The sequence below is a fragment of the Lampris incognitus genome, chromosome 6 (assembly GCF_029633865.1).
Source record: "Lampris incognitus isolate fLamInc1 chromosome 6, fLamInc1.hap2, whole genome shotgun sequence".
NCBI classification, from domain to species: Eukaryota; Metazoa; Chordata; class Actinopteri; order Lampriformes; family Lampridae; genus Lampris; species Lampris incognitus.
This window is the reverse complement of record NC_079216.1, coordinates 15,778,379-15,802,502: the sequence shown is the minus strand read 5'-3', so window position 1 is coordinate 15,802,502 and position 24,124 is coordinate 15,778,379. Positions and strand designations below refer to the sequence as shown.

Here is a 24,124-nt window from a genome sequence, read left to right as displayed (position 1 = left end):
TTGACGGTCCTTTCACTCACCGAACGTCTCCCTGGTTGTTCGTCGTTTACTTCTGCCTTGCTGGAGCTGCTTGACATGCTAACTCTGTGACTTCCAACTTAAACATCCCATCCTCGTCGCCAAGCTGTCGTGTATGAAACACTAATTGTGTTCTAAACTGTTTAAGTAGATAACTGGAAAGTGCACACGGCAGACTTATGACAGTAACGTAGTATATTTATTATTACGCTGTAACAACCTAGCTATCCCGACTAGAGCGGAGTACCAAGGGAGCGCCCTGGTGGCGATTCTGCTTTATATACTCTTCAGGAACAACCAATAGCTGACCTCCACCTCATTCAGCACCAATCACATTGGTCTGTTCACATTCAAAACCAACCAACCCACACTGGTTAATATTCTGTGTTGGGAACACCACAGAAACACTCACAGCTGAACAGGTGGCTGCAACCACCAGCTAGCAGCGGCTGAGGATGTGTTCAGTGATGAGGGACAGAGTGTGAAGGGTGGAGGTAGGCCTACTGAAGAGAATACTAAGAGTGTTGAGGAGATTCCCAGTAGCCAGGTAACAGGTGAGGCTGAGGATGTGGATTGTGATTTGGAATCTGATAGTGTGTCAGGTGGTGAAACATCATACCACAGCACAGATCTGTATTCTCTGGAGGACACAATTTTTTTTGGATGAAACTTTTGAGAAATCAGTAAAAGTAAAAGATTATTTCAATAATACAGAGAAGTTCATTAGGGCTGTTAGTCATCTGCAGAAGCTGGTTGGTTTTGAGCTGCTTGAGGAGAAAAACATGTTTTTGCCTTATGAAACACGTCACAGTCTTGAGAAAAGAAGCAAAGGGGAAAACTGTAAGAAGGACAAAAGTTGTGAAATAAATTACGATCATGCATCACAAGGTGCTTTATTCTTTTTTTTCTGGTTCATGCCGGTCTGTTTCTGTCTCTTATCGTTTTCTCTGTTCTACCCATCTTATGCAGAGGCTCAGGGTTGGATCTCTTAACATTAATAGTGGGAGTGATAGATGTAAGAGGGCTTTTAGTAGCTGAGGCTGTGAAGCAGAAAAAGATAGATGTGTTTTTTCTGCAGGAAACTCATAGTGACCAAACTAATGAGATAGACTGGGGCGTTGGTGGGAGGGGTCATATACACTCAGCCATGGCACCAACTTCAGTGTGTGTGGGGGGAGGGGTAGCAGTGTTGCTAACTAAAAGAACGAATCCAATGATTTTATCATCTGTGGAGTTATTTAAGGGCAGGTGTCTTAATGTAAGGGTAGAAATTGAAGGGTACCTTTTCTGTTTGGTCAGTGTATATGCTCCAATTCAGGCGGCTGACGGATTAGCCTTTCTCAATGTTTTGAGGGATTAACTGCAGAAGTATGGTCAGGAGCAGCTGATCATTGGTGGGGATTAGAACTGCACCATTGATTTCACCATGGACAGGACAAGTGAGGAACCACACATTCAGTCATCTGGTAGCTTAGGCAGAATAGTTACTCAATTAGATTTGCTAGATACATGAAGGTTGAAACACCCCACTGCTAGACAGTACACGTGGGTCAGGATGAGCAATAACAGGGTGAGTGCAGCCAAACTAGATAGGTTCTACATTTCAAAGTCACTTGCATGCAGTCTAGTTAGTAGTTCCATTACTCCAGTTAGCTTCACTGATAACCATCTCATCACTGTAGATTTTATCATTTTTCCTGGGCAAACAGTTAGGTCATATTGGCATTTCAACAACAAGTCACTGCAGGATAATGTTTTCTGTTAGAACTTTGAACAGATTTGGGTCTGCTGGCAAAGTACATAAACTAATTTTGATTCACTGAGGCAGTGGTGGGAAGTGGGCAAGGCACAGATTTGTGTCTTCTGTCAGCAGTATACATCTCACTCCACTGCTAGGATTAAAGCAGCAGTTCAGGAGCTGGAGGACAGTATTAAAAATATTGAATGTGCTATGAACAGTAATCCAGACTTTGCTGGTGATAGCCTGCTGCAAGAAAAAAGACTGGAGCTCAGGACTTTCAGGCATGAGGGAGTGAAAGGAGCCCTCATAAGGTCTCGTTTCCTCAATATCAAAGACATAGATGCTCTGAGCTCTTTCTTCCTCAGTTTGGGGAAGATTGTTGCCAGGAGCAAGCTGATAATATCCCTAAAGTTCCCCGGTGGCAGGGGATGACTGATTCAAAGGAAATGAGGAGCCATGCTGTGGCTTTTTACTCTTCTCTCTTTGGAGCAGAGGAGTGTGATCAAGACAATGCTGCAGAGCTGCTGGAGGGGCTTCCTCAGCTCAGTCCCGAGGAAAAGGCAGACCTGGACAGAGAAGCCTGTCCAGGAGCCTGCAGCCTTTTCTGAGAGGACAGCCTGAGTCTTATCTCAGGCTGTTTTTCTGAGAGGACAGCCTGAGATAAGACTCAGGCTGTCCTCTCAGAAAAGGCTGCAGAACTGCTGTCTGCTGATGTTTACGGAGACTTGGCTCAACAGCAACATAGCCGACTCGGCAGTCGAGCTAGCGGGCCGCACAGCCTTCCGTGCCGACAGGAAAGTGCACTCCGGCAAGATCCACGGAGGAGGTTTGAGTATTTATGTCAATAACTCTTGGTGCAACAATATAAAGATCGTTGAAAGGCATTGCACTGCTGATCTCGAGCTCCTTATGATTCAGTGCAGGCCTTTTTACCTGCCCAGGGAGCTAACGGCCATTACCATTGCCACTGTATACATCCTCCCACATGCTAATGCTAAGGTAGCACTTAAGCAGCTACAATGTGCCATCAACAGACAACAGACCAAACACCCGGACAATGCCTTTATCATAGGTGGTGACTTTAATCAGGCTAACCTCAGGGCTGTATTGCCCAAATTCCATCAGCATGTCTCCTGCCCCACTAGGGGACAAAACACCCTGGACCATCTCTATACAAACATCAAGGACTCATACAAAGCTACTCCCTGCCCTCATCTGGGGCATTCTGACCACCTCTGCCTGTTCCTGGTCCCAGCCTACAAACCCCTAATAAAACGGATCAAGCCAGCAGTAAAGACAATCACTGTCCGGCCAGAAGGAGCAGTCTCTGAACTCCAGGACTGTTTTGAAAACACAGACTGGAGTATTTTTGCACATTCAGCTACCCATGGCTCCCATACAGACATTAATGAACAGACATCTGCCATACTAGCCTACATTAACTTTTGCACTGAGAGTGTCACAACAAAAAAATCAGTCCGCACCTTTCCAAACCAGAAACCCTGGATGACCAGTGAGGTCCGGCAGCTGCTGAAAGTCTGGGATGCAGCATTCAAGTCAGGTAACTGTGAGGCCTACAGCACAGCCAGGTCAAACCTCAAAAAGGTCATCAGAACAGCCAAACATATATATTCCCTATGAATAGAGGACCACTTTCACAATAACTCTGATCCTCGGCGAATGTGGCAAGGCATTCAGTCTATCACAGACTACAAAAGCTCTAATCGCGGTCCCGCTGTCCATGATGCCTCCCTGCCAGACAAGCTAAATCATTTCTATGCCTGCTTCGACAAGGACAATACTGACCCAGCCACAAAAATCCCCAGCCACCTAGAAAACCAGGTGCTCACTCTATCAGTCACAGAGGTCAGAGAATCACTGCGCAGAGTGAACACACGGAAGGCTGCCGGACCAGACGGCATACCGGGTTGGGTCTACCGGGAATGTGCCGACCAGCTGGCTGAGGTCTTCACACCTGTATTTAACCTCTCACTGTCCCAATCTAAAGTCCCGGCATGCTTTAAGACCACCTCTATCATTCCTGTCTCCAAGAAACCAATATCCATATGTCTGAATGACTACCGACCCATAGCACTCACCCCCATTGCCATGAAGTGCTTTGAAAGACTGGTTCTGGCTCACATCAAAAACATTATCCCCCCCACATTCGACCCACATCAGTTCGCCTACCGTCCAAAAGGTCTACTGAGGATGCCATTGCCACTGCCCTACCCATTGCTCTGACCCACCTTGAACTTAACAACACATACATCCGGATGCTGTTTATAGATTACAGCTCAGCCTTCAACACTATCATCCCCGCCAAACTAACCACCAAACTCCTCTCCCTTGGCCTCAACCCCTCCCTCTGTAACTGGATCCTGGACTTCCTGACCAACAGACCTCAGTCTGTTAGGTTAGGTGACCACTCCTCCTTCACCCTGACCCTCAGCACAGGTGCCCCTCAAGGCTGTGTTCTGAGCCCCCTCCTTTTCTCCCTCTTCACCCACGACTGCCTGCCAACTCACCCCTCAAATGTTATAGTTAAATTTGCAGATGACACCACAGTCATTGGCCGTATCACCAACAATGACGAGATGGCCTACAGAGATGAGATTGAGCACCTCACATCATGGTGTACTACCAACAATCTTGTCCTTAATTTGCAGAAGACAAAGGAGCTGATTGTGGACTTCAGGAGGTCTAGAAGCTGCAGCCACTCCCCCATACACATCAATGGGGTGGAAGTGGAGCGTGTTTCCAGCTTTAAATTCCTTGGAGTCCACATCAGCGAGGACCTTTCATGGACATTAAACACCCAGGCCCTTGTGAAAAAGGCCCAACAACGCTTGCATTTCCTGAGGAGGCTGAGGAGCGCCCGTCTACCCCCCACAATTCTCACCAACTTCTACCACTGCACCATAGAGAGCATCCTGACCATCTGCATCTCAGTGTGGTACGGCAACTGCACCTCAGTAGACCAGAAAGCTCTGCAGCGGATCGTCAAGGCGGCCCAGCATATCACCGGTACCCAGCTCCCAGCCATAAAAGACATTTATCACAAACGCTGCCTTCGAAGGGGTCTGAGCATCAGCAGAGATCCCACCCACCTCAACCATGGACTGTTCTCCCCCCTGTGCTCTGGGAGGCACTACAGGAGCCTCAGAGCCCGCACTACCAGGCTCAAAAACAGCTTCTTTCCACAAGCTGTTGCCCACCTGAACCTGGCTACCCACTGAATGTCTGTAGATATTTTTTAAATATTTTGTACTCCAGCTCTTTTTTAACTTATTTTTAGCTTTGGTCTTCATGTGTGTATATCTTATGCTGTGTTTGCTGTGTTTGTCTGTGTCTGTCTTGCACTGTTTGGTGAAGCCACAGCCCTCGTTTCATTTTTAACATGTGCCTGCACATTGTTTTTAATGACAATAAAAAAATTGAATTGAATTGAATTGAACTCAGCTTGGAGGAGTTGACTGTAGCTGTTGGTCAGATGGCTTCAGGGCAGACTCCATGAATATATGGACTCACCACTGACTTTTACAAGTGTTTCTGGTGTTCTGTTGGACCTGATCTGCATGAAGTACTCTTGGAGTGCTTCCATGCAGATCGTCACTGCATGGGAGCACCCCAAGAGTACTTGTAAGATGGCAGTTCTGTCCTTGCTCCCTAAAAAGGGAGATTTGGCTTTGCTGAAAAACTGAAGGCTGGTGGCCCTTTTATGCTCTGACTATAAAATGCTTTCAAGAGCACTGTCAAACAGACTAAGAGACTAACTGGATATCTTGTTCATATGGACCAAACATACTGTGTACAGGGCAGAACAATAATGGACAATCTTTTTTTTCTTTTTTGAGATGTGATTGACCTTTGTAAACTTTATGATCTTGATGTTTGTATTCTCTCCTTAGGTCAAGAAAAAGCATTTGATGGGGTGCCCCATAGCTATTTGTTTTCAGTACTTAAGGCTTTTGGTTTTGGTGACCATTTTGTGTCATGGGTGGGGTAATTGGACAGTGGTTCTGAGTGTTTGGTGAAGGCTGGGAGAGGGTTGAGCTAGTCAATCCCAGTGCAGAGGGGGATAAGGCAGCGTTGTTCCATCTCAGGGCAGTTTTACAGTCTGGCTATTGAACCTCTGCTGTGCAGGCTGAGAAGCCATCTCAGTGGGCTTTCACTGTCAGGCATACAATGCATCCTACCCTTGATAGTTTCTGCCTACGCGGATGATTTAAATGTTTTTGTCAAGTTTGTCATCAGGAGGACATGGAGGCACTACAGGACAGTCTGGGCTTATATAAGAAGGTTTCAGCAGCAAACATAAACTGGGCTAAAAGTCAGGCCTTACAGGTAGGACAGTGGAGAGAGATGGCAGCACCTGTGGGGTAGCAGATGGATGAAGGTTTTGGTTTTTTTTTAGGCACAGCTGTCGTATAGGAGTTGAGTTTTGGTTGCCAATAACTTGGTTGCCTCGATGCTGTGACACAGACTGATTTTTCTACCTCCACCAAGAGGCCAGATTGAAGACGTTCAGCAGGCCATAGTGGACTTTTTCTGGTCAGGACAGCACTGGATCCAAGCTCCTGCCTTATACTTGCCAGTGGAAGAAGGAGGACAGGGTCTTGTGGATATTACTTCTCGAGTGATGGCCTTAAGGCTGAAGACCGCACAGAGACTGCTTTACCACTGTGGTGTGCGGTGGCTAGACACTGCACAACTCTTCCTGCTGGTCGTCTGGGATACAGTAAGCAACTGTTTCTGCTGAGGCTGGAGGAGGCAGATCTCACAGGCCTGTTGCCTTTCTATGCCTCTGTCCTGGATGCATGGAAAATCCTGAAGGCCTCCAGGGAGCCTGCTGCTATGCCTGGTCTGAGGCTGCTTGAGGAGCCACTGTTTTGCAACAACTTCATTCAGACTCCAGACCCTGTCCTCAGCCAGCACAAGATCTTCTCAGAAGGAGGCCGGATGTGTGAAGCTGGGACATCTGCTGACACCTGCAGGGATCCTGCAAAAACACACCAAAATCAGACCCAGGTTGTTGAGTCATATTATTGAGGAGTTGTGTGCGTCGCTTCCAGAGTACCTGAGGACATTTATGATGGAGAACGATGAGCTAGCTGGCCATTGGGAGAAGGATGTGGAATATAGCTTTCCACAGTTGACTGCCTCCTAATGTGGAGGAGTGGCAGGAGATGGAGGGCCGACTCCTTTCTTTCATGACCCCACGGCTAGATATGTTTGAGGACCTGAGAAAAAAGGCAACTTACATCCTGTGTGTGAAGGTGAGGCACTTTCAGTCTCTGCAGGCCATGAAAGCATCGAGGTGGTCTGGGTTTTTAGGCCCAGGCTTTTCCCCGAAGGGCTGCTGGCAGTCCCTGTACAAGCTACTGGTTGAAAAACGGTCAGCTGACCTCCAGTGGAGGATTTTACACAGAACGATAGCCACGAACAGACACAGAGCATCCCTGGATCCTGATCACAGGGAGACGTCTTTTTTGTTCACAGTGTGAAACTAACACATTTATTTGTCCAGTATCCTAGGTTGATAGATGTGTTTGAGTTGTTAAGGGGTTGGTTTTTGGGCTTGGGCGAAGCTTTTTTTTAGGTGTTTGTATATGGTCCCAAATACCTAGCCAGGAAGAAAGGTACACCACACTTACAAATTTCATATCAGCTACTGCTAAATTAGCCATCTGGCTGAGCTGTAAGTACAGGACCCAGGCGGTGGGCTGTGTGGACCCTATGCAGATTCTTACAGGACTGCTGAAGGCTCAGCTCAGGGTGGAGCATGCCTACTACAAAATGGTAGAAAATCTAGAGGCTTTCAGCCTTAAATGGGCAATATGGAGAGTGTTGTGCTCAGTGGGAGATGATGAAGACCTGGTTTTCTTTCCCTAATTTGCGTAAAGAGGAAAAGTCCTGGCTGTATTGTTGGCTTATGTTTTATTTATTTATTTATAAAAAAAATTCTCTTCACTTGCACTATTGTAGTTGATGTCCTTTTTGTCTGTATACCACTTGTACAGCTTAATAATGGGTTTTGTAAAACCAAATCTCTCTCTCTCTCTGTCGGCATCAGAGTTCAGCTTGTGCCTCTTACCAACTCTCGTTCTATCCCTTTGTCTTTCTCCCACTCCCCCGCTCTCATTCTGTCTGTCTGATATACAGTTATGACTTTGCTCTCTGTCTCAGTCCATCCCTGTAATTTGGCATTAAGTCCTTCTCTGTGTGGTCTTCCTCTCCAGGCCAGGGCCAGGGGCCAGGGCAGTATGTGTAACCAGGCCATCATGCTGATCACAGATGGAGCCATGGAGGACTTTGAGTCTGTCTTCCAGGAATTCAACTGGCCTGAACGCAGGGTAGGAGTATACCGCTGTGGATTCCTTATGTATGCCATAAATATCTGATGCGCAATATTGATGGCTCTCTAGTATGGAATCATGGTAGCAAGGTAATCCCAACCTGGGATAGATCTGTGTGCACATTAAAAGGCAGAGAAATTCATGTAAAACATGGAGGATATTCTAGACAAGGTGGCACCTCACATCTATCTATCTATCTATCTATCTATCTATCTATCTATCTATCTATCTATCTATCTATCTATCTATCTATCTATCTATCTATCTATCTATCTATCTGTCTATCTGTCTGTCTGTCTAGTCTCTTTCCTATCTATTGTATCTACTGTCTCAATCTGTCTGTCTGCCTGTGTAGTCTACAATAGTAATGATATTATTTCTTAGTGTATTGTACAGTCATATTGTACAGCTGTACACTGCCAGATGGACTGATTGTTGTCAACAGTTATTGAGGCTGTGTTGTGTCTCAGGTGCGGGTTTTCACCTATCTCATCGGTAGAGAGATGACTTTTGCTCAGAACACAAAGTGGATCGCCTGCAACAATAAAGGTTAGTAGTCTTTGCAGGTGTGTGTGTGTGTGTGTGTGTGTGTGTGTGTGTGTGTGTGTGTGTGTGTGTGTGTGTGTGTGTGTGTGTGTGTGTGTGTGTGTGTGTGTGTTTGTTGCTCTTCCTCACACTCGTTGTGCATCCCTCAGGCTACTACACCCACATATCCACGCTGGCAGACGTACAGGAGAATGTCATGGAGTACCTGCATGTCCTCAGCCGTCCAATGGTCATCAACCACGATCATGACATCATCTGGACAGAGGCCTACATGGACACTGTGGTGAGGGGATGTGGCTTCATTTCTCACAGGGCAGGATTTGTCAAAACATTCCTAATTACTGCATCTATCAGATCACCTCACTTTACCATCATGGCCTTTGGACCTTATGGAGGTTGAAAAGAAGACTTAAAACCACATGTGTCAAAACAGTATCTCTTGGCGGTGGAGAAAAAGCACAGTCCAGCAGGTCTGCAGTGAATTTTAGTATTTCTGTGATGACGCCATCTGTAGCATGTACGCACAGTGTCTTGCTTGCAAAGTTCAAGCGTACAACATCTAGAAGGGCTCCAGCTGTACCATGTACTCACAGTGTCATGGCTTCAGAGTTGTTCCATACTTTCATCTCTTTCTCTTTCTCATGTTCCCTGTTTCCCTCTGGTTAGTGGTGTTCACCGTAGGATGTCTTTCATAAAAAAAGAAACATCTTTGAAAATTAAAAGTCCTAACCTTATTACTGCTCAAGGTGAACAACTGAAAACCCTAATGAGTAGGAGAAGGAGCTTTTGAAAATGGGTTAAATACTAATATATGCATGTCAGTTCATATATAGATGGCATACTATAGTCATCGCTCTTCTTTTGGACGGTAGACTAAACATATTATTTCGCATTGAAACAATAGGGTATCCATGTCACCACACATGGTAAGGACACTCTGGGCGTTGGAATAGAATACCTGAGCAGACTTTCGGTGTGCTGAAATAAAACTGAATCATTTTGGTGTGACTACATTTCAGTGTGTCATTTCATCTGTCATTTTTCATTTGTCTGTCTTCCTTCCTTTCGCTCCGCTCATTTCCCCCATGATCCTCTGGGCCCTTCCCTCACTTCACTGGCAGCTGCCAAATACCAAAGAGGTAAAGACAAATATTCAGTAGTGTTATTGTGATCTATGTTACATCTACTGTAATTTAGCATTGTATTTGCCACGGCATATTAGCCTAGCCTGTCTCGTGTTTGTAAAGGTCATTCTAGGTATTACTTGTTCCAGCGCATTATGCTGACAGCGTCATTGTTAGCCAGCGCTCCTCTGTTGCCCTCTAGAGGACAAAGTCAGAAATTCACAACATGGCGTTAGTGTGTTAGATTACATTACCTGTCATGGGTTTGTGTGGTCTTGCATATCAGTCTGCGGTAAATGGGGAAACTGCCTTTAGACCTGAATGAGCGTTTTTCAGGTTGGACAATCACGTGATTCCCTAATCTTTAACGAGGCGATACGTGACCTTATAAAAGATTTGTTTGTAATGAATTCTTGAATGAGGTTACTGAAGTTATCCAGGCAAGGTTTTCCGAGCAGCATTTTCCTACCCAGCCCCACCCTGCTCCACATTCACACGGTCTGACACATTCACACCAGAGAACTGCCTGGTACAACTCACTGATCTATAATAAACTCTGCAGTGATTGCCCGATAATACAACAACCACCAAGGTTGAGCCAAGAGAAGTTCCTCGGCAGGCATATTTGTATTCCTTAAAAAGCGGATAGTGTCTGGGGTTTCTGCCAGCTTGTCACTGTGATGAGATGTGCAGCATACGGCTTCAAGACTTTATTTAAAAAAGGATTTGGTAAAACTACATAGCTGATAGCAATGTTACAAGAAATAGTAATTTATCATAATCTTGGAAAGTGAGAGGATGCCTGAGTGGAGAAGAAGTGGCACCGATTTTCAAGAAGGGTGATGTGCAGAACTGTGGCAGCTACAGAGCTATAAAGTTGATCAGCCACAGCATGACGATATGGGAAAGAGTAATGGAAGCAATGTTAAGAGAAGAGGTGACGATCAGCGAGCAGCAGTATGGTTTCATGCCACAAAAGAGCACCACAGATGTGATGTTTGCTTTGTTAATGTTGACTGAGAAGGAAGTATAGAGAAGGCCAGAAGGAGATGCATTGTGTCTTTGTGGATTTAGAAAAAGCATATGACAGGGTGCTGAGAGAGGAGGTGTGGTATTGTATGTAGGAGTGGTGCAGGATATGTATGAGGGAAGTGTGACAGTAGTGAGGTGTGTGGTAGGAATGATGGATGGGTTCAAGATGGAGCTGGGATTACATCAAGGATCGGCTCTGAGCCCTTTCTTGTTTGCAATGGTGATGGACAGGTTGATGGACGAGATCAGGCAGGAATCGCCATGGACTATGATGTTCACAGATGACATTGTGATCTGTAGCGAGTGTAGGATGCAGGTGGAGGAAAGCCTGCAGATGGGGAGGTATGCACTGGAGAGAAGAGGAATGAAATTCAGTTGGCGTTAGACAGAATACATATGCGTGAATGAGAGGGAGGACAGTGGAATGGTGAGGATGCAAGGAGTAGAGGTGACGAAGGTGGATGAGTTTAGATACTTGGGGTCAACTGTCCAAGTAGAGAGGTGATGAAGAGAGTCCAGACAGGGTGGAAAAGAGTGTCAGGAGTGATTTGTGACAGAAGGGTACCAGCAAGAGTTAAAGGGAAGGTTTTCGAGATGGTTGTGCGACCAGCTATGTTATATGGTTTGGAGATGGAGGCGGTGATGAAAAGACAGGAGGGGGAGCTGGAGGTGGCAGAGTTGAAGAGGCTAAGATTTTCATTGGGAGTGACGAAGAAGGACAGGATTAGGGACCAGTATATTAGAGGGACAGCTCAGGTTGGACAGTTTGGAGACAAAGCAAGAGAGGCAAGATTGAGATGGTTTGGACATGTGGAGGAGAGATGCTGGGTATATTGGGAGAAGGATGCTGAATATGGAGCTGCCAGGCAAGAGGAAACGAGGAAGGCCAAAGAGGAGGTTTATGTATGTGGTGAGGGAGGACATGCAGGTGGCTGGTGTGACAGAGGAAGATGCAGAGGACAGGAAGAGATGGAAACGGATGATCCACTGTGGCGACCCCTAACGGGAACAGTCAACAGTAGTAGTAGTAGCAGTAGTAGTTTATGGTTGTAATGTTATTTTTAACATTAAATTGGTAAATCTATGTTTTGAGATCTAATGGTATTTACAGCACATGCTATTGAGCAAATTCATCATCATGATTTACAACAAACATTATTATGGGTGGCATAAATGCTTACCCAGCACAAAACAAGTAGCTGGTGTTAATGTCCATCCACCTATCTCTGTCCACTAATACAACGCCAATGTAGGAAAGTCAAGATGGTGTCATGGTGGCTTCACAGGTTTTACATCATTGTCCAATCAGAGTTTTCTCTGTGTCAGTGGTACAACTACAGTTTTCTACTGTCCACCACTTTGCCAAGGTACCTCAGTGGTAAATGTTTAGGGAATGCTTTTTGCAAACCTTTTAAACATCTATAATCTCATCTGTCACCAGAAGCTGAGTGGTGGATATAATCTCTCTCTCTCTCTCTCTCTCTCTCTCTCTCTCTCTCTCTCTCTCTCTCTGTCTCTCCACCAGCTCTTCGCCACCAAGGCCCAGAGTCTGCTGCTGATGACCTCAGTGGCCATGCCAGTCTTCAGTAAGAAGAAAGAGACGGTCAGTAAACTCAGTTTCACAACTGTCAATCAGAAACATGTCACTTCAAGCACTTCCAGGTGTAGTTTCAGTTAACGCACATTTCGGTTGCTTGCTCCTTAGAGTTGTGTTCTGTCTGTTTTAAGCCAGACACAACTGTTTCTGGACCTAGTTATGCAAGAAGCGTCCTACCAACTTTCACTCAAAAGGGACACATTTTTTTTTGGGATTTTCCCCAATTTCTAGTCACTGCTCCACCCCCTCTGCCGATCGGGGGGGGGGGGGTTGCAGACTACCACATGCCTCCTCCGATACATGTGGAGTCATGGTGACAGTGAAGAGTTTCGCCAGGGGGATGTAGAGCATGGGAGGATCGCGCTATTCCCCCAGTCCCCCCACCCCCAACAGGTGCCCCAACCGACCGGCCAGAGGGGGCGCTAATGCGCCGACCAGGACACATACCCACATCCGGCTTCCAGCCTGCAGACACGGCCAATTGTGTCTGTACGGACGCCCGACCAAGACGGAGGTAACACAGGGATTCGAACCGGAGATCCCCTTGTTGGTAGGCAAGGGAGTAGACCGCCACGCCGTCCAAACTCCCTAAAAGGGACATTTTAAACCTGTTCAAACAGACAAACACAGATCTGGATCTCTTATACTTTTTCATATTACTAATGTTTTTTCTTGTTTTGTGTGAGTTGTTTGTTTTTGTTTTTCAATTCAACCTTTACCTCCGAGCTCACGAGTGCTTACTGACTTGTCTCAGAGTCCCGGCTGGCTCTGTATGTTGACTTTTCCTGCTCTCCAGAATGGAAAGCACAGTCCAAGTCCAGTAAAATTAAAAAAAAAAAAAGAACAAGTGACACTGATACAGACAGGAGGAGTATCTCTAGATGTTAATACTGTGTAAATGTTAAAAGGTTGTTGTTTCCTGTTTCTCCAGCTGTCCCATGGGATCCTGCTGGGCGTGGTGGGCTCCGACATCCCTCTGATGGAGGTCATGAAGCTGGCTCCCAGATACATGGTAGGCCGTGGTTAAGAATCACAGAAAATAAGTGTGACAAACATGGTATTTTCAGTATTTTTTCACGTTTTATGTTTTGCCATCATGTTTACCTTTTGAATTTCATTTCATCTTAGACTTTTATTATTTTAAATATTCTTTGAGGTGTCTTTTGTGATTGTTTAGAGCTGCAGAAAGTGAGCATGTCATTGTAACATTGTGACATTGTAACATTGTGACATTGTGACATTGTACTTCCTGCTGCGTGTGTTGAAATCTGAAGCTTAGATATGGTTTTAGTCCAATATGGTAAATGAGTTATTTTGTTTTTAGACCTTCATTCAGGGACAGTTTACTAAGCAGACCGCGAAACGAGTCTCCCCAGTAAACGAGGCTAACGAGCTTCATCTACTCGGGTTAGATGAAGCTCGTTAGCCTCGTCAGGCAGTTCATCTCAGAGAAGGAAAACTCTGATGTAAAACCGCCGCTGCCTTGCGGGTATACTGGTATACAGGAAAGGCTTCGGGAAGAAACCCTGAAGAAAAATCTGCATCCATCTCCATTGCCAGTCATCTCGCTAGTCTTGCCACTGGTAGTAGGTGGTGTCGGACTCTTCCTCACTTTAATCATCGTGCAAGTCATCTGTCATCCATCACAGGATGACTAGATGGTACTCGTAGCTGCGACGGACGAATAACAAACAAACAACTGAGCAGATATACTACTCACCATTAGCGGTTTCCCAACACATCCATAGTTCTCTACTGGGGGAACTGGGAGCTGCTTTACCGTCTGATGAAGGATTAGCCCATGTTGAGACTTCCCAACCAAAAAGGTCACAGAGTTCAATGGCTGCGGCTAGCCAGTTGGTGTTCATGGAAAATCTTGCATGCTGTTGAAGTGCTGTTGAGCAAGACATTGATCCTGTTGACTTCAGTTTTGATTGGTAGCCAAATAAGTTTATATGCATGAGCAATTTGAGTGGTACCCAATATAAAACACACAAAAGACAAAAACATTCTGATCTAAAATCAAGAAAACGACCCAAGGTTTTAAGATTTAGTAGATAAGCTACTGAGAGTATCTAAGAACACCAGTCAGGAACAGTGAAAGCTTATCCTCCTCTTCTTCTTCTTCTTCTCCCCAGCTGGGAGCACATGGTTACGCCTTCCTCATCACCAACAACGGCTACATCCTAGCACACCCTGACCTTCGACCTTTAGTGAGTCCCACTAACGTCTTAAGGGTTGCTCCCCCACACACACAAACACACAGACATACACACATCTAAATAATCACACACTTACACTCCCTGTTCCTGTCTGTCCTACAGTATAAAGATGGTAAAAAGTTGAAACCCAAACCAAACTACAACAGTGTGGATCTGTCTGAGGTGGAGTGGGAAGACACAGAGGAGATGGTAAGAAGAAACACACACACACACCTTTTTTTTTTCTTTTTACAACCTGGAGCTTATTGACGTTGTTTTTGCCACCATGCATGTAAGTAGTGATGTGATTTTACTCACTGGCTTCGTTTTGGAGATCCTGGACACCGGACCACTGCTAGACACAGCTTTACAGCAGGGCTCCACAGAATATTATCCTTAAATCTGTCCTTTCACAACAAATAAAACGCCTGTAGTGCCTCAGTTAAACTGTGTTCGTGATTCTCCATCATCTGACTTCTGCACCGGGCGGTGGTTTATTGATGGTAACTAGCAAGCTGAATCAGGAAGTAAATCAGCAATGCAGTCAGCCATTGTTGACAATATTGGATATTTCGGTTCATTACTTTTGACTTTTGCTTTAGTTTTTACTTCCAAATATGTGGTTTAGATAATTGAGTTAAACTGGACTTGTTGAAAGTAGTCTGATGCGCATATTCCAGTGCCTGTTGTAAAGCTACGTCCAGTGGTGGTCAAGTATCCAAAATCTGCAAGATGAAGCTGGTGAGTGAAATGATATCATAACCGAATGACACAATGGTAAAAACTATGGGAATAAGACCCAGGTTGTAAAGTAGAATTATCCTTTAACCCTTAACCAAAGGGCTAACCCTAAAAAAGACCATTGAAGAAGTGAGGACCAGCCAAGATATTCTCACTCTGCAAAAAATTTCAAAAATGTCCTCACTCCTAAGATTGTAATTTGAGAAAACTCAAACTGATCCTCACAAATATAGCTAAGCAAGAACACACACATTCTCACATATCTGGATCTCTCCTGCGTGATCTGCCATCTGCATGATGGCGGCATGAATTCATGTTTTCAGCGGCCTCACCTAGTACCGTCCATGCAGTGTCTGCGACTAAATTTGTGTCTTTGTTTGATGGCTGGGAGAGCTGGCGTTGGATCGGCTGAGGGAGCCTGGTGTGCTGCGTCCGGTGGGCCCAGGGACCACGGCCCTGACCGGAGCTGCGCCCGAAGAGGAAACACCGAGGGTGGGCTGACAGGACGCGGAAGCGGGGGCAGGCTAAGCTAACTGCTAGCCCATGCAGACTGGCAGTTCTGATAACACCAAGGGTGGTCTGGCGACGGCCTTGCCTGGCATTGACTGTGGTGTTTTTAGTGTCGTCTTGTGGAGTGCGGGGAGGTGTGTCGAAGGTGTTTGGCTGGGAGAGCTGGCGTTAGATTGGCTGGGGGAGCCTCGTCTGTGCGTCCAGTGGGCCCAGGGACCACAGCCCTGCCCGAAGCTGCACCCAAAGAGGAAACAGCAAGGGTGGTCTGACAGGACCCGGAAGCGGGGCAGGCTAAGCTAACTGCTGGCCCATGCAGACCGGCAGCTCTTGACAGTCATCCTGGCTGGCGTTTGTTCTCTTGGACAGTGCTTTTTTTATTTTTTTTAGTTTAGATAGATGTGTTAGTTTGGATATATTTCTGCCTGCAAGAAATTATATCAATCAACTTGTCGACGACACAGGATGTCCATCTGAGGATCTCCCAGTTGCTATGCTGGATAGAGTCGGGTGACGTGAGAGGGTCAGATCCATCCAAGGAGACTCGACCTGATGATGCTGACTGGATATGTGTTAACTTGGATATATGTGTTCTTGTAGTTTTTGGATGTGTTTTTGTCTTTGTGTTGCACTGCTGTGGGCTGGGGGAAATGATATTTCGTTTCAAATCACAAGGTGTTCCTGATTCCTGATGATCAGACACACGCATGTACACATACACACCAACACAAACACATCTTCTGGTTTTAGGTAAGTCAGTCAATACTACCAGGCGCTTTTGCAGATAATGAAACATGATTTGAGGGTTGTAATCAGTTCCACACATCCATCTTACTGATACAATGGTCGGCGAATCTCAGAATGTATCATCCACTGCCTGCAGACACAATGGATAGGGTTTTTTTTTCTTTCCTGCATTGTGTTTAGTTTTAGTTTGGTGTAAAAGCCTCTGTGCTGTGTGCCCTGTGTTGACAGCTGAGAACAGCCATGGTGAAGGGCGAGACGGGCAGCCTCACGCTTCCCTTCAGAGCATCCGTGGATAAAGGGGTAAATGGTGATACTGTAGCTGGACTATTTCTTGTACAAAATCAGATTTGTAAATGACATGGACAATAGAAGATGCATATCACTCTAGATATGGACTCAGAAATAGAAACATCTTTCCACAAATAGACAGTAGACTCCACATGTAACTCCAGGTTTAGACAGTAGACTGTACATTTGTGTCTCTACATGGTGACGATGTACATCTCACCATTCATAATATTCCTTTTAAATCCGTAACATCTCTACAAACAGACAGCAGGCTGTACATATCAAGCCATGGCCTCCTGCTGTTCACGGAGGGTGTTTTCCCTTCCTGTCTGGTGGACCATCTGTTTAATCACTCGTCTTTCAGAGTGTACATTTATTTATTTTTATATCATAGTGGTAATGACAGTAGACATTCTAACATTGCTGTCGTCTCCTATCCAAACAGAAAAGACCTCTGTACCTCGTCAATGATTACTTCTACACAAACATTGACGAGACACCCTTCAGGTAAAGTGCCGCCTCAGTGCAGTCCACATAATTCCACATTTAAAGAAATTCCTCGAGTCTGCAGTCTGTATATTTCAGTTAATTTGGGTTGCAACTAATTTCTCTTAAGAAATACTGACCACTTTTATAAGAAATGGAGTGATATTTGTTCACATGCTTGATAAATAAGGCTGTTAGGTTTGATTCCACTTACAGAGCTGTGTTCTTTCGGTTGTATGCGATGTGAACACTGGAGGTCAGTGTGTGACATTATGAAATCTGAAGTCCTCTGTGTGTCTTGCCAGCTTCGGCATGGTGCTGACTAAAGGACCTGGACAACTGATGTTTATGGGAAATGTTTCTGTTGAGGAAGGTAAGATTCCCACAATCCCCAGCATTAACAACCATCAAGTTGCATTTATAGGGAAAATTAATAATTATTTTTATCTTTGTGCAAGTTAACTTGCTATACCTGTACTTGTCACGCTATTGTACCATAGCAGTACCTTAGCTGTACATATATTGGCCTTACTATGGCTATGATACAGTGTACAGTAAGGGTATTTTGGTATATATGGTACTGTGACGTGCCAATGCAGGATCTAATATGATGGTCTTATGGCTTGTCTTTTTTTTTTTCTTTTTTTTTAATATTTTCTTTGGTTACACTAAGTCTTTTACCTTGTGATGTTGTATGTGGCCAACCAGAATCATCAAAAAGACATGCATGTTAGGGTTAATGCTCCTCCCTGTGCCCCTGAACAAGGCGATGGAAAGAAGAACTGGAGTTGGTCCCCGGGCGCTGCAGCTGCCCACTGCTCCTTTACAATAGGATGAGTTATAAATTCAGAAGATGAAATTAATTCTGAGAATACGATGTCAAATAAAGTGGCTTTCTTTTTTCTTTATTTCATCGTATCGGGCAGGAATGGTTAGAAATGTAATAGAAATGAAATGATATGCTTCAAAATATAACATATTAAAGTGAACTGCCTAAGATTGAATGGAAGTGAATTGATTGGGATTAGGCTAAATTGAATGCGATTTGTGTTTTTTAACATAATCTGTCCGTTGTTTTCTTAACCTTCCACAGGCCTGCATGACCTCACCTCCCCAGATCTGACAATAGCCTCTGAGTGGTACGTCTGAGAGCAGTAGAATGACTGATCCTTGACCCAATAAAAAGACTACAACAGGAAATAATGAACAGGAAGTCGTCTATGCAGATCAAATGAGATTACTCATAGAGGAAAACTCTGTATATTTATACTTCAAGTCATGCATTAATATTGTTGATATTGGTATAGCAAAATTAAGTGTCTTGTCAGCCTACCGCTGCTTTCCTCTAACATCCAACCTAGGGTTATGGGTCAGGCACTCTTCCTAAGTTTATGACCATCACTATCTACAGCATGTCCTGGTTCTCGGCCAGGACGATGAAATAAACGTGTGCACTGTGGAACATGTATCCCTCAGGACTTACTGTGAGACAGACATTGACCCCGCTCACCGCAAGTACAGCCAGCTTCAGGCCGTCATCCGCTACCTGCTGGGAAAGGAGCCAGACCTTGAATGTGAGTGTTAAAACCGATTTGGACACACTTCCCTCAACATTTAGGCGTTTGGCTTCTGCTTTCATCCAGTCAGACCACCACTGAACCCAAGATCTGAATAATCATTTATTCTAACTGCTCTTTTGTTTGACAATGATAGAATCATCCTATAAGGAAGGTCAGAGGTCAACATGCTCAGACAATAGATGTAGTCGATATTCCTGTTACCTTAGAGCAGTATTGGATGATAAGAGGATCCTGAATGATGGTGAAGTGACAGGAAGAGAAATCGAATGATCAAAGATGATCGAGAAGTCTCAGTGAGAGAGACCAAGGGTGTGTAGCCATAGATGGCTACAATATAATTCAGGAACCTGGAACATTTATTTGTCATTTGAAATGAAATATTGTTTCCCCCAGCCCACAGCAGTGCAAAGACAAAGACATATCCAAAACCTACAAAAACACATATATCCAAACTACAAAAAAGAAAAAAAAACTACAAAACTACAAAAACATATAGCCAGCATATCAAAAAATAAAAAACATTTTTCACTGTCCAAGAGCGCGATCACCAGCCAGGATGACTGTCAGAACCGCTGTCTGCATGGGCTAGCAGCTAGCCCAGCCTGCCCCACTTCCGCATCCCATCAGATGCAGAATTATGCTTTCATTAAACATTTCGGGGCACCACATATGGTGTCCATAGGAAATTTAGATAAACCAAATTAATCAGTTTCAGATCTGAAGTTGTAAATTCTTGATTACAGGGATTTCTGTCTTTGCTTCAGAGAAACACACAGGCAGCAACTTCCAATAATAGAGACATTCATTAATAGCTAAATGTCTACCAACAACAGAATAAATTAGTAAATGAATAAATAAAAGAATAAATTAAAATCAGAATCAAATAGGTGAATGGAATAAGGACAGATAGAGCTTATCACTCAGTTGGAGATAGTGTCAGAGGCTATGTGATTTCCAGCAGAGGTGGAAAACCCGGCTTCAGAAAGTAGAAGTACTAACCATGTATTTGCTCCACCCATGGACTAAACCAGCTGATTTCACTAATTAGTTCTCCTACCTGGCTGAAGTGTTGTGCTAATTAGAATCAGCTGGTTTAGTCCATGGGTGGAGCAAATACATGGTTAGTACTTCTACTTTCTGAAGCACAGTTTTCCACCTCTGATTTCCAGAACTACTGGAGGTGGTTGGGCGCTATTAGAAAAAAAAAAGGGGGTTAAAGTCTTTCAAAGCAGTTATCTGGACACAACATTGTCACAACGAAATCAGTCCACCCTAAGGATCGGGTCCCCTGGCACAAACAGAGCAATATAGTGTATGCTGTTAAGTGCCAGGATTGCCATGACTTGTACATCGGGGAAACCAAACAGACACTGGCCAACACAGAAGAGCAACACAGAAGAGCTAACATGTCAGGCCAGGACTCCACAGTCTACACCCATCTACAGGCCAGTGGCCACTCTTTCAAGGATGAGGATGTGCACATCCTTGATAAGGAGGAACACTGGTTTGAACAGGGAGTCAAAGAGGCTATCTATGTGAAGAGGGAACAACCATCCCTGAACCGGGGGGATTAAGAGTACATCTGTCACCATCTCGCAATGCTGTGATGGCAACCATTCCCCAGTCCTCTGTGAATAGTACACATGGCCATTGAAACTCTAGTTAATGGTCATGGTAATTTGCATTTGAAACTGATCGACGTTTTGGTCATTTTGACACTGTATTGTTTATAAGGGTGGGGATACCTGCAGTCAGGTAAGACTGAAGAGGTCACTTAGATGAGTGATGAAACGTTTCTCTCAACAAATGTTGTGTCCAGATGAACTGATTCAACTTTCTGTAATTTTAGATTATTTTGTGACTTCAACTCTTATCAAAGGCAGCAAAAGTGACTCAAGCCTACTTGAGATGAAGCGTCGCTGTAGAGATGATTGGATCTGGCTGGAGGTCGCTTGTAGACAATGCAGTTTTATCCCCGATGTCCATGTGAGAATGAGTTGAGGTTGCCCAACAATATCTGTTGCCCAACAACAATATCTGTCTGTGGCGGTTCTCAGCTGATGTCCCACTACACGTTGTGTATAGCGTACCCTGGGCAAAGCTGCCTGGGTTATCCCTGATAAAAGTCAGACATTGCAAGTCAATAAAGTCTTGTAGCCCCTGGGCAAAGGACTGCCTGCAGGTTCTTGGCAACAGTCAAACGTTGGTAGGCGAGGTATTCTTGGCAGCATTGTTCATCTGGGCAAAAGTAGAATAATGATCTGCTACACTGACCGTAATTGGTCTGACTCTGTAAAATTAATCTGAAAGTCATTTCACTGACCGGACAATAAAACTTCCAAAAAATTATCACACGCGAGGCTTTCCTTGTGCCATAAAAAAATTATTAAAATTTGGCTTACTCATTTGCAAAGCGATACAAGACTGAGATTTTTTTCAAAAATAACATTTACACACGTTCAAGGTGCAGGCGTGTCAGTTTTATTTTTGAAACAAATCGTATTTGGTGAGGAAAAAATGTAAAAATACTAGGTATGAGAGAAATGGAAAATTAGGAAACGACTCTAAGAAAAACAAAAAAGGGAAAAGACTCAAGACTAAAAAAACTGAAGAAAGGAGAAAACTTTAGAAGCACGTAAGAAGAGGTGAAGATTCTGAAGGGGTGATGGGTCTGAAGAAAGTTAAGAGTGTAAGAGTTAAGGGTGAAAGAGTGTAAGAAAGAGTGTAAGAGTGAACAAAAAATGAAGAGTATAAGAGTTAAATGTGTAAGAGTGAAGAGTGTTAGAGGTAAAAGTGAAAAGTGTAAGAGTTAACAGTGTAAGAGTGAAGAGTGGCCAAGTTAAGAGGTAAGAGTGGAGTAAGTGTAAGAGTTAAGAGTGTAGAGTGTAAGAGTGACGAGTAAGAGCTAAGCATGTAAGAGTGTAGAGTGTAAGAGAGAAGAGTGAAGAGTGTAAGATTGTAAGAGCTAAGCATGTAAGAGTTAAGAGCAAGAATTAAGAGTGTAAGGTTGTAAGAGCTAAGAGTAATGAAAGAGGGGCGTCCGGGTAGTGTAGCAGACTACTCCATTGTCTACCAACATGGGGATCGCCGGTTTGAATCCCCGTGTTACCTCCGGCTTGGTCAGGCGTCCCTACAGACACAGTTGGCCATGTCTGCGGGTGGGAAGCCAGATGTGGGTATGTGTCCTGGTCGCTGCACTAGCGCCTCCTCTGGTCGTCCGGGGCCCCTTTTCAGGGGAGGGGGAACTGGGGAGAATAATGTGATCCTCCCACGCGCTACATCCCCCTGACGAAACTCCTCACTGTCAGGTGAAAAGAAGTGGCTGGTGACTCCACATATATTGGAGGAGACGTGTGGTAGTCTGCAGCCCTCCCTGGATCGACAGGGGGTGGAGCAGCGACCAGGATGGCTCGGAAGATTGGGGTAATTGACCGGATACAACTGGGGTGAAAAAGGGGTGGAAAAAAAAAAAAAAAAACAAACAAAAAAAAAAGAATGAAGGAAAGAAAGAAAGAAAAAGAGTAATGAAAGAGCATGTTACTTAAGAGAGGTAAGCGAGAGAACAAAGGCTTCAACCTGATCGGGATGTTTCAGAGGGAGTAAAGACCACCTCCTCATATTCATATTGTATTATAGGAGAGAGGATTATTTAATTTTGACTATACGCACAAACATCACATGCCCAGCTAAAACCATGGTCAGTCAGTAGTGGTTCTAGAACTGGCGAGTATATTACCATGTATTGCATAAAACACCAAGAGAACATATTAATAAACAGTAATCATTCTAGCCCATTAAATCCAAAAGGATATTCATAATTAATTAGCTAGTGGAATTAATTCCTATACTGTTAATAGATGAACAGAAGTTAACTAACTCATTGATTATCATATGTTAAAAAAAGATGATCTAATATGAGATGACTACAGAATAACACCAAGATAGTAAAATGAAAAAGAAAATAATCAAATAAAATAACAAAATACAGTTAAGAGAATATGGTTTCCCCAGACAGACTTTACTACCTATGATATTAATGGCAGTATAGTTAAGTAGCAGGAATGCACTTAAAACCTTAAATTAACAGCTCTGTCAATTCGGGTGGTGTATTTATGTGAGTTTGGTCATGAAATTGTCTGCCGAGTAATACTGGCTGGATAGCTAAATGGTTAAACAGTTAATTCATAATTCAGACATGTACAGAGACAAGGAGAGTCACAATTCATGACTGAGGATAAGTTATTAGCATTTGGCCCAGTATAAAGAGAGGGGTTTGGGTGTGTGTAAGTGTGAAACAAGGACTAGGAGAGGGAGAGGGTTTGAGATTTATTTGGATCAACTCAAGTCTGTGTCCCATTTCCATCGTATGGCGATGGTGAGAGTTTCTGTCATATTGTGGGGATGAGATTAAATCTTCCTGTGATCAACGATGACGATAACCTGGAAAGGTCGTCAGGTGGTCCCATGAGTTGCTGTGAATCTGGTACCCTTATCAAAAGCAGGGTGGTTCCTGGTGAGTTTCCATCTGCAATAGCTTGGGAAGGTCATTCAATGACCTCCGTGTCCTTTGATGGGCTGCTAATCATATCAAATACATGGAGCCTGTCATCTAGTTGACAACAATTTGTCACTTGGGGAGAGAGAGAGAGAGATTTTTGAATTTTAAAACAAGTCTTTATTTAACAGAAAAAATTATCAAAAAAACAGACTTGAAATCTTTCTAAACATATAAACAATATTTGTCAAATCACAAACACACAACATGCATCTTTTAACAATCTCAAAAACAATCATTCAACAACAACTGAAAACATAAAAAACAGGCGAGGCCCCTTTTATCCGAGCTCTGCAGCGAAAACCAGCTCATCCTTTATGGTTGAACACCGCATCCCTTTATAACACCACAAAGTTGTGAATGTGTCCAGATCTTTCATCTTTATATGTTGCACGTTGGCTGTATTTGAAACCAAAAATAAAATTCTGTTTGCAGAAACTTTCCCCAGATGATCTAAATTAATGTTCTAGTAGCAGAAACGGGTGTAAGCCTCACACATTGTAAAAATCAATGAAAAATTGTTTCTCTCTGGGCACAGTAGGGACGGTTGTTATTCACATTAGGGTCTAGCACAGAGACAAAAGCATTGACCAGAGCGAGAG

General features: G+C 44.1%; 1 protein-coding gene across 1 annotated transcript in view; it reads left to right on the top strand.

The window, feature by feature from the left end:
• LOC130114462 (voltage-dependent calcium channel subunit alpha-2/delta-4-like) overlaps positions 1 to 24,124 on the top strand; it is a 113,865-nt gene that overhangs the window by 34,039 nt on the left and 55,702 nt on the right. Inside the window, exons 11-23 of the mRNA XM_056282343.1 lie at positions 8,002 to 8,115; positions 8,589 to 8,667; positions 8,814 to 8,947; positions 9,786 to 9,803; positions 12,346 to 12,423; positions 13,349 to 13,429; positions 14,556 to 14,630; positions 14,742 to 14,828; positions 16,842 to 16,913; positions 17,347 to 17,408; positions 17,693 to 17,760; positions 18,481 to 18,526; positions 18,864 to 18,961. Coding sequence (XP_056138318.1) covers positions 8,002 to 8,115; positions 8,589 to 8,667; positions 8,814 to 8,947; positions 9,786 to 9,803; positions 12,346 to 12,423; positions 13,349 to 13,429; positions 14,556 to 14,630; positions 14,742 to 14,828; positions 16,842 to 16,913; positions 17,347 to 17,408; positions 17,693 to 17,760; positions 18,481 to 18,526; positions 18,864 to 18,961 — 1,012 coding nt within the window. The remainder of the gene's footprint in view (positions 1 to 8,001; positions 8,116 to 8,588; positions 8,668 to 8,813; positions 8,948 to 9,785; positions 9,804 to 12,345; positions 12,424 to 13,348; positions 13,430 to 14,555; positions 14,631 to 14,741; positions 14,829 to 16,841; positions 16,914 to 17,346; positions 17,409 to 17,692; positions 17,761 to 18,480; positions 18,527 to 18,863; positions 18,962 to 24,124) is intronic.